This window comes from Histomonas meleagridis (assembly GCF_020186115.1).
Source record: "Histomonas meleagridis strain 2922-C6/04-10x chromosome Unknown contig_20, whole genome shotgun sequence".
In the NCBI taxonomy this organism is placed as follows: Eukaryota; Parabasalia; order Tritrichomonadida; family Dientamoebidae; genus Histomonas; species Histomonas meleagridis.
The window spans coordinates 2,816,161-2,833,284 of NW_027150805.1; the positions used below are offsets into that span (position 1 = coordinate 2,816,161).

The 17,124-nt window shown below is 26.7% G+C and overlaps 4 protein-coding genes across 4 annotated transcripts; all 4 read left to right on the top strand.

The window, feature by feature from the left end:
• Positions 1-560: 560 nt before the first annotated feature.
• GO595_003371 (putative vacuolar ATP synthase subunit E) lies at positions 561-1,214 on the top strand (the record flags this gene model as incomplete). Its single annotated transcript, XM_067916384.1, has 1 exon — positions 561-1,214. One exon carries the CDS (start codon positions 561-563, stop codon positions 1,212-1,214), a length of 654 nt encoding a protein of 217 aa, XP_067777172.1.
• Positions 1,215-1,271: 57 nt separating this feature from the next.
• GO595_003372 (uncharacterized protein) lies at positions 1,272-2,411 on the top strand (the record flags this gene model as incomplete). Its single annotated transcript, XM_067916385.1, has 1 exon — positions 1,272-2,411. One exon carries the CDS (start codon positions 1,272-1,274, stop codon positions 2,409-2,411), a length of 1,140 nt encoding a protein of 379 aa, XP_067777173.1.
• Positions 2,412-7,265: 4,854 nt separating this feature from the next.
• On the top strand, positions 7,266-7,862 carry GO595_003373 (Integrase core domain containing protein; the record flags this gene model as incomplete). Its single annotated transcript, XM_067916386.1, has 1 exon — positions 7,266-7,862. The coding sequence occupies one exon, from the start codon at positions 7,266-7,268 to the stop codon at positions 7,860-7,862; it is 597 nt and encodes a 198-aa protein (XP_067777174.1).
• Positions 7,863-10,620: 2,758 nt separating this feature from the next.
• GO595_003374 (uncharacterized protein) lies at positions 10,621-11,670 on the top strand (the record flags this gene model as incomplete). Its single annotated transcript, XM_067916387.1, has 1 exon — positions 10,621-11,670. The coding sequence occupies one exon, from the start codon at positions 10,621-10,623 to the stop codon at positions 11,668-11,670; it is 1,050 nt and encodes a 349-aa protein (XP_067777175.1).
• Positions 11,671-17,124: the final 5,454 nt, after the last annotated feature.

Sequence of the window (17,124 nt, forward strand, 5' to 3'; positions counted from 1 at the left end):
AAATTAATTAAACGTTGCGAAAGCATTTGCTGAATATGATTAAAATCGCATTTGGTAAGGAATTTTAAAAAAATTAATATATCATAAAGAATATCAAATGATTCATCTTTAAAAAGATCAATAATATCATCAATTATATAACAATGCCCTTTCTCAAAAAATAAATCATATCCACCTTGTTTGGAAAGCTTAGCAAAGTATTCAAGGGAATTTATTATGCTACTTTCAGAATTAGAAAATAAAGCATAATATAAATAATCAAAAGAAGATGAATCAACTACCTTTTGTTGCGTTTTTGATTGTGTCACATAAAGTACAAATCTTTTTTGATGAACTATATCACTTTTGTAGGCTACACGCATGCAGCCAATAAAAACAATTTGTTCACATTTCAAAAAGTGAATCGGGCACCCCCGGGGCGGGATAAAATATTGTTTATGAAAAAAAGTTTATCTATAATTTTTTATCCATACTTTCTTATGGCCGGTGATAAGATTGTCACTTTTTATGATGATGTTAGCCAATTTTTTCACAAAGCCTGTGAAAATTATATTCCAAAAATGACTTTGACTGCGGAGGAATGTGTTCAACAAATGGCCGAAATGTTCCAAGAACTAGCCGAAGAAATAGCTGAAGAAAAACGTCAAAATGCAGAAAGCAGAGCCGAAGAACTTTATAATAAAACTATCAAGAATGTTAATGAAAAACTTGAAAAAGAATTTGCTCGTGAACAAAGTGAAATTCAAAAAGAACTCTTGATCCGTGAAGCTCAAATCAAGAACAACGTTAAACTTGAAATTTTAAAGTCACAAACAGAAGCAATTCACGAAGCATTAAAAGAAGCCATTCGTGAATTGAACAAATTCTCAGAAGGTCCAGATTATCCTGAGTTGCTCAAAAAATTAATAGCTGAAGGACTTAATACGTTGAAAGAATCACGAGTTCGTTTAATGATCCGTAAATCCGACCAAAAAATTGCAGAAAACATACTTCCAGGTGCCATTGAGATTGCAAAGAAGCTTAATCCAACCATTGACTTCAATGTCAAAATTGATGATAAACGATTTTTACCATCTGCGCCAGCATGTGCCGGAGGTGTAATTCTTATCTGTCAAAAAGGCAAGGTCCGTGTTTCAAATGTTCTGAATGACCGTCTCCGCCTTGTCTACGAAAGGGCTTTACCAAAGATAAGAGCAATGGTTGTTGAAAAGTGATGGAAAAATAAACGTTCTCTTACATACAATTTTATCGGTTAATGTACGTTACATCAAATGTTTCCAAGAAATTACGCTGCAAATGTCCCGGCTGCTGGAATTAAAACACATGGAGGAGACGGCGTTGCAAGCTGTATGAGATATGATGAAAAATATCAAGGGCCTGAGCGACAAAAATTATTCCGGAGTCATCATCTTGGAGAACCTGGTGAAAGAATTCATACACCTGGAATTATGCCAACAACATTCCCTGATAACGTTGCTTTTGGAATTCATTCGGGGGCAAAAAATGGAAGTACATATGAATGTGTTCATGAAGTACCTTCAAATTGTTCAAAAGTATACCAGGAATTTTTGGATAAACAGGAAGAGCAATATCAAAGAGCAAAATGTCCACTTGGACATGGACCAAAACCTATTTCAAAAATTCCAGATGATCTCAAGAAGAGAGGTTTTGGTGTAAGCACTAGATTTGGAGAAAAAGCAGGAACTGTTATACAAGATTCAAAGACTGACATTCCAAATGACAAAACATTAGGTGTTGGATATCAGACACGTAGAAACTATCAATGGGGTAAAATAAATCCCGTAACGCATACTTTTGGTGTAACAGGACCTCAGCGCAACGTTGATCATCTAACCGAAATTATGAACTATGATAATTCACCTCGTATTGTTCCTCTTGCAGTTGACCGAGCCCAAAACAATGCGATTCAACCAGATTTTGATCCTGGAAATCCATATACTAACATGAAAGAATACAAAATGAATTCCACTCGTTACAGAACACGTAGAGACCCATGCGAATTACCACCGGCTGGTATTTCTACTGTGTCATCTGAATTTACAGTTGGTGATACACTCGCTGGAATGGGCGCAATGGATTCTTTTGGAGAAAATTACGATACAAAAGTGCGCGATTATAATCCAGCAGATCACATTACACATGGAGTTTCAACAAAACCAAATCCTTTCCCAAATCCTCTTTCTGGGAATGGAAGATATGAGAATTTGGGGTTGACAAATGAAGATTTCATGAAGTTAAGAGATAAAGCACATGTGGTACCTGTGATGGTAGCTGCTCTTGGATTAAGGACAGACGAAGCAAACGAAATATTTGATAATGTTGCCAATCAGTTAGGAAGAAAACTTATATCTGTTTTAGAGTTTCATGAAGCTTATCGGAAAATGAATTAATAAATTATTTATAAAGTTAATTTGAATATATATAAGGAAAAAATTTAAACGATAGTATTAAAAGATATATCTAAGTCCACAAAATTTTGGCTCTTAAGCCCAATTATAGCACCAGCAGAGATCTAAAAATGATAGGCATTAACAAACAAACTCAGTGAAATTAGACTAATTTCTAGTTTTGACTTTTTGATTATTTAAATGTCCACATATAATAAATGTCGTTTTACTTCAATATAATTTGTAAGCGTTTTTTTACTTCTCCAAGAAAGCGCCTTTAGATGGACCGGTATAACTTTTTAAAAAGTTATTTTGTCATGACGATTCAATTCATTGCAGTTATAAAATTTAATTTAGTGGTTAAATTTCTTTCCTTTTTTTTGGCGCGCATTGAAATTTCATCAAAAAATAATATAAACAATAGAAACAAAATTTCTCTTCGTTTTTTGTTAGTATAAACGTGCGTGGTCATAAGAAGTAACAATGACCAAATATATTTTTCAATCATACAAAAATATTAAACCAGGCATGTTTCATGAAAAAAATTTGTCTTGTATCGAAGATTTCATGTTATTTCATATTAAAGATTTCTTAAATCTCATCTTTTCAAACCATTTAAACTTCATTCATTTTATTCCTTCATTTTCGAAGTTAAAACGAAATACTTCACCATCTTTTCTTAATTCAACTTTTTTTATAAACATTTTACAACAAAAAATCATGAATGTACGATTCTTTGAATTTCATTATTTTTCATTTAATTTTATTAAAATTTTTGAAATTATTATGTTAATTTTTTCTATTATCTTAATTTTTATATATAAAAATATTTTAATTCTTTTGTTTTTTCTTAAAATATTTTATTCATTAATAAACTCAAAATGTCATCATCTAAAAAAAATTGATTACAAAATTATTTCATTTTTTATTATTATCTTTTTTATGGAAACGAATGAAATATTTAATTTTAATACAGGAACTCTTATTATCAATAATTCTAGTGAATATTCAAATAAAGATGAATATAAATATCAAGCGAAATATATTATTATTCATGAAGGGATTACTTCAATCGAATTCATATGATTTTAGTTCATGGGAATCAATGATTTCAGTTGAAATTGGTTCAACGATTATGAGTATTGGGGAATATGCGTTTTCATCATGTCGAAATTTAGCGACGGTTCTTCTCGGTGAAAGTGTAACAACGATTGGTACTTCTGCATTTCGAGCATGTTCATCATTGAAAAATATTACGATTCCGAATTCAGTTACAACGATTGGTACTTCTGCATTTAATTCATGTGATAATTTAACAACGATTATTCTTAGTGAAAATGTAGAATCAATTAGCAGTTATACGTTTTATTTTTGTTTATCATTAAAAAACATTACAATTCCTAATTCAGTTACATCAATTGAAGAATATGCATTTCAATCATGTTCATCATTAATAAATATCATGATTCCAAAATCAGTTATAACAATAGGAAAAGGAGTATTTAGTATGTGTAAAAATCTTGAATATATTCAAGTTTCAACAGAAAATGTGAATTATTTCGGAAAAGATGGAATTCTTTATGATAAAACTTGTACTAAAATTATTTGTTATCCTTCAAAAATGCCGAATGAAACTATTGAACTTTTAACATCAATTATAAGTATTGAAAGTTATGGATTTTATTCATGTTTATCATTAAAAAACATTATAATTCCGAATTCAGTTACAATGATTGGAACACATGCATTTGAATCATGTCGTAATTTAGAAACAATTAATATTTCTGAAAATTTAGGAGAAATTCTTGATTATACATTTTATTTATGTTCATCATTAAAAAATATTACAATTCCGAATTCAGTTACATCAATTGGAAATTCAGCATTTTATTCATGTAAAAATTTAACAACAGTTATTATTGGAGAAAAAGTCGAAAAAATTGGTGATCATGCATTTTATTTATGTTCATCATTGAAAAATATTACAATTCCGAATTCAGTTACATCAATTGGAAATTATACATTTTATCAATGTTATGATTTAGAAACAGTTATTATTGGAGAAAATGTAACAACGATTGATCAATATTCATTTTATTTATGTTCATCATTGAAAAATATTACAATTCCGAATTCAATTACATCAATTGGAAATTATGCATTTTATCAATGTAAAAATTTAACAACAGTTATTATTGGAGAAAAAGTCGAAAAAATTGGTGATCATGCATTTTATTCATGTTCATCATTGAAAAATATTACAATTCCGAATTCAGTTACATCAATTGGAAATTATACATTTTATCAATGTTATGATTTAGAAACAGTTATTATTGGAGAAAAAGTCGAAATGATTGGGAATTCAGCATTTTATCAATGTAATTATTTAGAAACAGTTATTATTGGAGGGAATGTTGCAACGATTGGAGATTCTGCGTTTCAATCATGTACCAAACTTAAATGTATTTATTTCAAAGGTATTGAATCACCTGTATATATAAGTTCAACAGCATTTTCTGATATTGGCACGAAATATGTTATGACATCATATTTACATCACGACACAACATTTGGCTCTCTTAATGTTTCGTATAATTTGGTTAAAGAATGTGACATATATTTATGGCCAACACTTACATTTACACAATCGAATTTATATACACAAAATAATACATATTCCAAATCAAACACATTTACACAAAGTAATACACATGCTGAGGCAAATACACTTTCAAATACATTCACGCAAATTGACAAACCTTTAACTACATTTACAAATGCAATACAACCAAGTGTTACATATATTAATACCATAATTTTTACACAATCAATTACTCAAACAATTATCCATAAATCTATTTTCACTAATAGCATTACTCTTTCTATATTTGATTCATTATATTATTATACAGAAACAATATTTATTTATTATGAATATATAACCATAAAATATTTCTCATATATATCATATTATACTGGATTTTATACAATTCTTAATCAAAATGAGACAAATAATAATAATAACGACAACAAAATAAATACAATCATTATTATATGTGTTTGTGCTATTATAATTATTATTATCATAATTCTGATAATTTTAATTATTCGTATTCATCATAAACATAATAAAGAAGATAGTATAATAGAAGAAAGTATTAAAGAAGACAATACGAAAGAAGGAAGTGTCAGCAAAGAAATAGAAACGATGAGTAATAATAATCTTATTAACTTCAAAGATATTGAAGTAGATCCATTTGAAAAAGATTTCAACGAACATTTTTATATCGAAAACATTTAAACATGTAAACATCACATGCAACCACATGTACACATTCAGCACAAAATTTTTAACTTCATCATTGTAAATTTAACAATCACCAGTAATGCAATACCATTAACCTAAAGCGCTCTCATTTGAGTATTGATTCGGATCTTTTAATATATTAAAAGATGGCATGTGTTATCAACAACTTGATATAATTTTTATTTGTAATGGATGGGGAAAAAATGTTTTAGACATATCCTATTAATTTTTGGGAATATATCAATTAGAACTTATTCCCTGAATAAGGATGTCAATTCCCAAAAAGGAACCTAACTCCCAATTTTTTTCATATAATTTTAACAGACATATATAGGACATGAAATCTATATTTTAATTTCATCAAAAAATTTATCGTTTGATTATGTAATGAAAATTTCACATATCCCTTTGTGATACACAATTTTTTTCTGATTAATAAACATCTTATTTCGATTTTATAATATATATTAAATATAGGAAAACCTTATTATAAATATATATTTATCCATTCTTAATGCACACCACGATTTTGGTGTCCGGTACTGTAATATCCAAAAAGTTAAATATTTGATCAAATTATATTCAAAAAGTTTTAAACTGCATGTACACATGAAGATGCATACGAAAAGTAAAAATCTAAAAATTGATTAGGTAGTTTTTTAAATTTTTAAATATAATAATGACTACTTTACGTATATAAGGAATATTTGAACTAAAATACCGAATATACTGCTCAATCTATAAAACTCAATCTTTATCAGTTATTTTTCCTGATGTACACTTTTGAATTTTACCTAATTTTAATACCACAATCAAATTCTAATCATCCTATTACACTTTCCTTTGTGATCTTGGTATAATATTGGAATTTACCAAAATAAACATGAATTTTTTGGGAATAACTTGTTCGGTTTATGGAATTTTTTTGATTAATATCTACTTTTATGAGAGAACATTCAATAAGAAATCTGTTGCACGAGGAAATCCGTATGACTTCACTTTCCCCACTTTTTGAATGAACTCATAGAATATATTGTATAAGCTAATACAAAAAGTGGATTTAACAATGATCGAAACAATTTTTTGTATGACATCTATCAAAAAGTGGGTAATTAAATAAATATAAGAATTTTATGTATGAGATTTAACAAAAAGTGGGTCATAAAATAAATATAAGAATTTTTTGTATGAGCTCAGTCAAAAAGTGGGCGTGGCTTTTTCATAGGTTTACCTCACATTTGATGATACGAAGACCTCAAGATCCAAGAGATGGAATCGATTTAGCTGCATTTCGGCAGTCAGTTCAGGAACAAAAAGCCGAAGAAACAATGAGAACATTTTTTATGGGTCGCAAACAATTCAAGGCTATTTGTCAATTGGAAGGAATTGACATTAGGGCACGGGGAGGACCTACGAAGGAAACCTCGCTAGCTACTCTTCAGATTAGTCAGGACTACAGGGCCAAGTTCAATGTTGGTTATCAAAGGGCTGCAGAGGCTGCTATTAGAAAAGGCGTATTCACAATCGAATAAAAGATGAAAAGAGCTTTCATGGAACAAAAACTGTTTTGCTTCGCCAAACCAAAGAAGAAGCCCAATCCACACCCCCATCTGTTTGTTGCACGTTATGCTGGGCAACTTTGGCACGCCGATATTCATTATGTCACAATTGATGAAGCTCAGTACTACCTCCTAGGTTTCATTGATGATCGTTCACGCTTACTTTTGCACTATGAGGTACTTCCAATGAAAACCTCTGATCTCTGCGGTATGGTATTGATACGAGCACTGAACAAGGTACCAATTCGACCAAAGATGCTGACGATTGACAATGGAGGAAAGTTCGTGGGAGAATCATTTCAGCAAGTTCTTTCATCATACCAAATCGAACAATTTCGTACCCATCCAAATACCCCACAGCAAAATGGGAAGATCGAAAGATTTTGGCTTACGATTGAACGAGCTAAAGGTCCAAATGTTCCTTGGAGCCTTCTGAAAATAAGCGAACTCGTTTATGTATATAATAACTTTTGGCCTCATCGCAGTTTAAAAATATTAACTCATCAAAAGACCACTCCATGTGAAGCATTGAATAGCATGGTTAAATATTCAGGTCAACAAGACGCTGATATTGAGATGATTAAATAATTACATCTCATATAATTTAATTTTTTTACGAATGATAATATCGTATATTTTAAGCTCAGTATCAATATGCCCAATGATTGCTTGATTTCTAGGTTTGAGTTCGGCTTATCGTATCTGTGTTGCTTGCACTTCGAGATATATATTAATGTCGTCACATGAAAACGGGCCGATACCACTTTTTGAGTAGCCTCAAAAAGTGGCATCGGCTGTACTTTTGGGGTACCCTGTTTATCTGAAAATTTGAATGAGCATTCAATTTTGAGATAACACGAAACTTTTTGAGAGGAACGATAGCACTTTTCACGCCACTTTTCACATAAACCCATCAAAAACCTCGTATAACCAACACGAATTGTCCCCGGTTATGTTCGGTCGGACAAATATCCTATTCAATTTATCTTTGGTCGGAGGTTAGTTATCAAAAAGTGACGGGTATTGTTTGGTCGCATGGCAAACTTATTTCAATACACCAATGGTCAGTATACACAATTATAAGAATGTCACATCATCACTTCACTCTGTATGAATACAGATTACTATTCAGTTACAAAACTTGCAGATTTTATGAAAGAAAAAGATCCAGATGCTACAGCGGTTGCTTTATTTTTTGAACCCAAAGATGACAAACTTGGTAATTTTAACAATTTTATAATCAAGCCAATTGGCATGATCATCAAACATAGAAATTTCCAAGATTTTTTATTTTGTTCATGAAGAGTTGATCGAATTCTTCAAACAAAGAAATATCAAAGTTTCAGTACCAATAACTGATAACAAAAAGCCACCACTTACTAATAATATTCATTATTTAGAGATTCATTTAACTCTATTAGAGAGTAATTTTTGGAAGATGGTATCATGCATTTCTATATGAATCAACGAACACTGAAGTTAATAATATACTCATTTCAAATAAAATACCTGATAATAATGAATTCCAAACAGTATTTGACATGAATTCAATCGATCCTGATAATTTTAAAGCTCTAGTTTGAATAAAAAACAATAATCACTTCATTTTTTTAATGTCTGAGGATGAATTTCTTTTTACATTCGATTTCTATAATGATTATTTTAATAATTTTGACACTTCATCTAATGACATTGTGCAAAGCAATACGAAAAAGACAATTTATGTTACTAATGTTTTTTCTTCATTATGGTCAGTAGAACAAAATGTTAATAAATTAAATAAACAAATAAATAATGTTTATTTTATTTATTTTCTTTTTCATAAGGTATAACATATATTTCACTATTTTGTCTTAAAGCTGAAAATGGTATTGGTTTCTCAAATATAATTGCATTCGTAAATGATACTCTTCTCTATTTTACTATATCTTTTAAATTTGTAATTTCAGGAATATCTAACCTATTTTTGTTGTAATAGGTTTCTATAACCTCAGGTTTATAATTCGACATTTATAAAAATGATTTAAATTTTATTAAATTACAATGAATTTTTGAAACTAAACTATGACAAATGGGACGCAGGCGTCCTTAAAGGACGCCTGGGATTTGGCATAGTTTAGTTTCAAAAAAATTCAAAACAATATATATAAATAATATTTTATTATTTCTTTTGACCAACTAGTGCATTTGCTACACCATCTATAACAGGTGAGAATTTATCTGCTATTTTAATTCCTTTTGCAATAGCACCTGCAAGACCAGGTTAATTTTCAATTCCAGGTATTTTACCTACTGTATTTACAACAGGTTTAGCTACTTTATTCCATACATTACCAATAAATCTTCCGACTGGTTTAATAATTTTATTTTTAATCCAAGCACCAGCTTTTTTAAATCCATTTTTAATTTTGTTCCAAAGACTTCACGCCATAAATAATAATAAAAATAAATAATTATTTCTTTATTTATAATATGCAGGATGTAAATTAGACAGGATCTTATCATTTGCTTCCATACCTACTGGTTTGAATATAGGAGCTATTCTATCACCTACTTCAAATATTTTATCTACAGGTAATTTCTTTAAAGGTCCTATCTTTTTAATATCTTCTTTATGTTGTTTTGCAAATTCATAACCTTTTGCAATATGAGGACTAATTTTTGCGAATCCTTCTTTCACTTTTTTAAGTAAAAGTCCTATTTTCTTTATACCGTTTTTAAATTTATTCCACAACCCCCAAATTATGAAAAATATTTTTCATTTTTATTAATGTATTATAATAATACCCAATCTAAAAATGAACAAAATGATCAAGGTAATGTTGGAGCTTATTTTAATCGTCTTAAAGATTTAATTGCTAAAAATGATGGTACTCGTTCTTTTATTTTAAGAACTGAAGATTGTCATGATCAAAATGCACATTTTAATCAATCACAAGAAACTAGATTAAGAATTACTCATGGTGATCATATGATTTCACAAATAACTGAAGGTTTTATTAATTTTAAACTTAGAATAACTGTACAATTATCAAAAGCTATTTCATCTGGTAATTTACAAGATCCTGAAAATTTAGTTAAAATATGTATAGGTTTTAAGAGTTCTAATCAATTATTAGATCAATTACAAATTATGTCTAATAATATTTCTACTGGTTATCAACAAAATGAATGTTGTCGAGAAGGTTATTGTTATTCTACAATTAAACCCTATGCTGAAAAGAAAACTAGGAAATATACACATTCTTTATATGAAAATGTTTCAGAATATTCTCAATCTGTTTGTGGTACTTATGTTGATTTAAATACAATTGCAGATGGAAATAAACATGATATCGAATTTGAAATGAATCTTCCATTTGAAGATATATTAGCTTTACAAGCATTTGATTTATATCCAAATAGATTAGTTGGTGATATTGAATTAAAGTTTTATGTTAAACAAAATGGTTTAGTTTGGTGTCAAGTAGATCCACGTAAAATTAAAGAAGTTAAAGAATTTTTAGAAGATTCTTCTATTAATGCTACATTTAATAATTTACCTTTATTTACTCATGGTTTTACTCAAATTGGTAATTCTGCTAATATAACTACTACATTTAAATGTGATACTGAAACTAATCATACTATTGATACTGCAACTGAGAATGTTTCTTTATATTGTACAGGTTTAACAGTAGTTTCATGTAAATCTAATATGTTTGGATTTGGAGTTAAAGAAGAAACTTTAAATAAAATAGCTCAAATACTTCAACAACCTGGAGGTTTAGTAATTCCTTCACAACAATTAGATTATAATGCATTTGCTTTAGCTGCTACAGAATCTGGTATACAGTCTACTATTAATATGCCTTTATTTAATGTTACAACTATTACAGTTGTATTTCCAAAACATGCTAATGATTATACTTGTTTTGATAATCCTATTTATAATAATGTACAATTAACTATTGCAGGTCAAAATTATCCTGATGAACCAGTAAGTACTTTAGGTGCTAGATTTTTACAATATCAATTAGTTGCTTCTGATTTAGATGGTGGTATACAATGTACTAAAGAATTTGAAGATTCTTTAACTATGGATAGGAATGCTTCAAATGGTACAAGATATAATAATACATTAAGTGATGCTACTTCATTTATGCTTAATATACAATGTGAACGTTCACGTGGTGGTTACGTATTTGATGGTTTAGATTCTAATGGACAAAATATACCAATACAAATTAAAGGTCAACCTATTTATACACAAGCTAATGATACATATTATAATGTTGATGATGCTGGAAATCATCCACCACCACCACAATTATTCATTTGTCGTGATACTTATTTTACATTAGATTTACACAATGGTTTGAAATACCATGCTAATGGTACACCAGACGGTTATTAAATAAACATTTATATTTATAAAATATTATCAAATTTTGACTAAAACCTCTGTGGCAAACTTATTTGATATAATTTAATCCTTAAAATATTATCAAAATTGACTTAAACATTTTTCACAGAATATTTTGATATAATGTTAGACAGTTATTTTTTCACTTCATTTTATAAATGGAGACTGACTTCAAATCTAAAACAGGGTACAAAGAACCCTCAAAAATTCAACCCGGTAAGGTTTCAAGAACAGAAACCAAAAATCAAACAAATGATCAAAAAACTTATTATGATTTAATTTTTTATTTAAATGAAGATAAAAATAATTTATATGATATTCATCTTTCTGATATTTTATTCGAAAAAGAAAAAACATTTATTTTTAAAAATTCTCATTATGAAAAAATTATAAATCAAGAAGAAAATAATAAATATTTCCCTTCCTTAAGACGACAATCAAATAGTACAAATTTCATATTACAATTCCAAATAGATATAAATCAATTATTGAAAAAACATTATCAAATTTTATTTCATCAACAATTATTAATTAATTATGTAAAAAATTATTATCCCAATTATATTTATAATATTGTTAATGGGATTGGGAAAGATTTTAGAATTGCTTTATTTATTGTTAATTATTTTGATGAATAATCAGAGAAAGATAAAATATATTTGATTAATATTTTAATTGAATGGTGTAGACATTACATTGATAAGAAAATAATATTTAACGATACTCCTTCTAAAAATGTATTTTTAACAGTATTGGATTGTTATTTATCTATAATATTTTTAGTTAATAAACAAATTTATTTCAATTCAGAAGATGAAAATCAATATGATTTATTAAACCCAATGGAAACACGTATCGGGATATTAAAACAAGATTATCCTGAAGTATATTTCAAAATAACAATAATCCCAAATCGTAAAATTATGAAAAATTATAATAAAAAAATATATAAAACAAATAAACATTTACAAATGTTTATAAATATAAAAGAGCGAAAAAATAAAGAAAAAAATAATAAAATCAAAAAAGAGATTACAATATTCAAATATAATCTAATTAATTATAAGTATGTTAGAAGATATGATAATGGATATATAGAAAAAGGTATAACAAATATCGATTATGAACACAAAGATTTTATGCTCAAATTAAAAGAATCATTAGAAGATTCAAAATATATTGGTTATTTAACTGACCAAGAAATGTTAAAAGAACAATATTTACCTGATCAAAACAAATTAATAATACCTGAAAATGAAAGATTATTTATAGGTTTTAATATTTATAAGAAAAATGAAGAAAAAGAGTATGATTATTTAGATTTTATTCGAAATGATAATAATAAAATTAATGGATTTCTTAATTTAAATTTCGTTGATGCCAAGAAAAATTATCCATTTTATATTTTTGATATATTTAATAATATAACATATGATTATAGATTGACTTTGTTTTATTTGAATTTTTACCTTAAAACTTTAAATGGGTATGATAAGAATTATTTAATTTCATTATTTCAAGATTGGTTTAATTATTACTTAGGGTATATGAAAGAAGAACCTTCAATTAAAATAATTCTAAATTTTGATAAAAATAAACAAGATGATGAAGATATTCCTGATGAATTAAAAGAATTATATTATGATACAGATGCATTATTTGTCCATATTTTTAAAATTTTTTTATTTTTATATTATAAATGTACAATTGAAGCAGAACAAAAAATTGATTCTAAATTATTTAAAATTAATAAAGATTATTATTATGATCCAAATAAAAATAAAATAATTATTAAACAACCTTCAGTAATGCCTAAAATAATTATTACTAGAAATAAATATACAAAGATTCAATATAATTTAAAATTTGTTTTATATAACACGAATGATAAAAATTATTTTATTCAAAATTTATTAACAAATACTATTTATTCAAATTATTTAGAAATTATTCCAGAATTTAGTCCTCAATTATTAGAAGGCTATAATGAAAGATATTTTATGATTAATATTGAAAATTATGATATTCAAAGTTTATTTGAAATGAATAAAGAGTATTTGGAAAATAATAAAGAAATTAATAAATGGCTACCAAAAAATATCCCAGAACATCTAAAATTAATATTTAATGGCATATCTATGTCATGGGAAAATGCCATATTCTTTATTAATTTCTTTAAAAATTTAATTCAAGATGATAAAAATAAATTAATATTATTATATCAATATTGGGTCCAATTCTTTACAGAAGAATTAAATTCACCAGAAAAACTTAATAATCTATATCATTCACATTCAAAAACTCGAAGATTTTTAACTATTAAACATTTATTTGAATTACATCAAGGACCAGAAAAAAAATATTTTAATAAAATATTCCTAATTAATAATGAAGTTAAATTAACCTTTGGTAATAAACCAATTGATACTTGGGAAAATATCCCTAATTTAATCGTAAGTTCTTCAATAGAAGATAATAAAGGAGGGGATAAATTAGAAGAGGAGGAAATAGATCTATAGTTCGATGCGTAAATGAAATTGATTACAAGGAGATACCTAAGCTCAAGCTGACTTGGAGTCCTTAATGTTCCTAAGAGGAGAGGCGCTAGTTCCCACCAATTTCCGAAGATCAATTTGTTTTGACCATTTTTGTCTTACTACATACTTTTTGATCATAAAATAATTAATGCACTTCAAAAATCAAAAACCAGAAAAGACAACGAATATCTTGTTAAACAACTTTCAGAATTTTTTACAAAAAAATTGAAAAACTATTAATTATTCAATAAATTTAGCAATTAAAAGATAATTATATATATATATATATATATATATTAAAATAGCAAACTTCATAAAAAGCTTTTTTATCATCACATAAAAAATGTTGATATGTGTTTTAATTAACATAACATGAAGATTATTCTAATGAATGATTTAACAAATGAACTATTTCAGTGTGATCAAAATTGGATGCCAAAGTAAGTGCTGTTTCACATAATTTAAATAATTTCCAAATATCATTTTTGAATTTTATTTGATTTGAACATATTTTAAATAAAATGTTTATATATTAATTATATTAATATCGATTCCTTTTTGATTAAGAAGTAATTTGACTATATCTTTTCTGTTATTTTTAGATGCATATATAAGAGCTGTCCAAAATTTTATAAATATTTTCCAAATATTATTTTTGTACATTGAATTATACTTAAAAACGTAAAAAATAAATAAAAAATATCTTTATCATTGACAATAATTTCTTCTTGTTTTAGAAGTAATTTCACTATTTTAGTATATCCTTTTTTAGATGCTATCATTAGTGCTGTTTTATAAATTTAGAATAAATTTCAAGTATTCTTTCAAAACCTTAAATAAATTTGAAGAATATGAAATAAAGCAATTAAACAAAAGTTTTATAATTGATATCAATTCCCCTTTTTTCAAGAAGTAATTTCACTATTTCAGTATAACCTTTTGAAGAAGCGATAATAAGAGAAGTTTTATATAAATAGAATAAATTGTAAATAATATTATGAAACTTTAAATGCTTTAAAAAAAACATTAAATAAAACAAATAAAAATTATTCATATTAATATCGATTCCATTTTGATCTAAAAGTAATTTTACCATTTCAACGTGACCATTCAAAGTTGCATTTATAATAGCTGAACTATAAGTGTTAAAAAAATTCTAAATATTATTTTAAAATATACCAAAATTATAGAATCATTCATTAAATAAAACAAAGGAAACATCTCTAATATTAATGTCAATTCCTTTTTGCTCAAGAAGTAACTTAACTATTTTTATGTATCCATGTTCGGATGCAATTGTAAGTGGTGTTCTAAATGTTTAAAGCAAATTCCAAATAACATTTTGATATATCAAATGATTACAATTGAAATATCTTCCATTGACATCAATTCCCTTTTGTTCTAAAATGTAATTAACAAGTTCAATATTTCCTGACTCTGTTGCAAAAACTAAAAAATAAGATGGAACTTGATAATTATCTTCTAAAAAATGTTTTATTAAGTATATATTTCCCATTCGTGCTGCTTCGATAACAATGAAATTATCAATTGTCATTCCTTCTTTTATCAAATATTCAAAAATTTCAAAGTTATAATATGTTATACACATTCTTCCTGATAAATCTAATCTATAAATTTCTTCGAATTTATTTTCATAAACATATTTAAAGACATCGTTTCGATGAAACTCAATTGCTGTTTTATATGCACCTTCAAATGATGAATGATTCTGTTCACATAAATGAACGATTTCTTCATTTCCACCTGCAATTGCATATTTACCTGTGTTATTTACTTTTGCACCATTTATAAGTAAATATTTAAAACATTTAACTGATCCAAAAAATGCTGCATAATCAATTAATGTAACATTTTCTTTATTAATAAAAGAACATCTTTCATAAAGTGATGGTATAATATATTGATTAAATTTAAAATCATTTTGTGATGATATTTCTTGAAGTTTTTCTATTTCATCATTTCGTATTATTTTCGCTAGTTTATTTGGGTTAACACCTTCTTTAATTAAATGTTTATGAAGCTCCCAATTATCTTTTGAAAGTTCATCATAATTTTCTTGGAGTTGTTCCATTAATCTGGGAGAAATATCAGATATTAAACATGTAATTTGTTTTTTTGTTATATGTGCATAATGTGCAAAATAAGGAATCATTTTACTTTTGAATATTTTTTCTTCGATTAATTCATTTTCAATCATTTTTTCAACAAGGTAATATGATTCTTGACTATTAATATTTAATAAAAATTGGGTAAACATATCAATAACATTATTATTAGATTTTATTTCAATTTTTTGTAAAAATTCTAAACATAATTTTTCATCACCTTTGGAAATAAAATATGAATAAATAATTCTGCAAATGATATAAAAAAATGAATATGAATATTCGACAGAAAAGGAATTTAGTAAAGTTTCTACTGTTTGTTCTAGATTTTCTTCGTTTAAATCAAAAATAAATTGTTCAAGCTCTTGTAACACTTGAAGATTTTCCTTATATTTATTTTTTCTTGTGTGACTTTGAATTCCTCCCATCAATTAATATAGCTTTAATAATGGCGTTTCAAAAATTGGCTGGAAAAGTGACAAATCCTCTGGAGAAATTTTTGTTTTCAACTCTATGTAGGTTGTGATTTAATTCTTCTAACTATGCAAATGTTAGTTAAGACACAAGTTCTGCCGAACACAAAATTCTGAAATTATTGTTAAAATTTAACTAAACTTTGATACAAGCTTCATCAAATTAAAAATATTGACAAGAAGAAATAAACACTCAACAAGAAGAAATAAAACAAGAAAAAAGTCTTGATGAATGGCTTGATAAACTTCTTGGATAAAATATTTGTTGTTAATCATATTTATTTAATTATTCATGAATAAAATATTTCT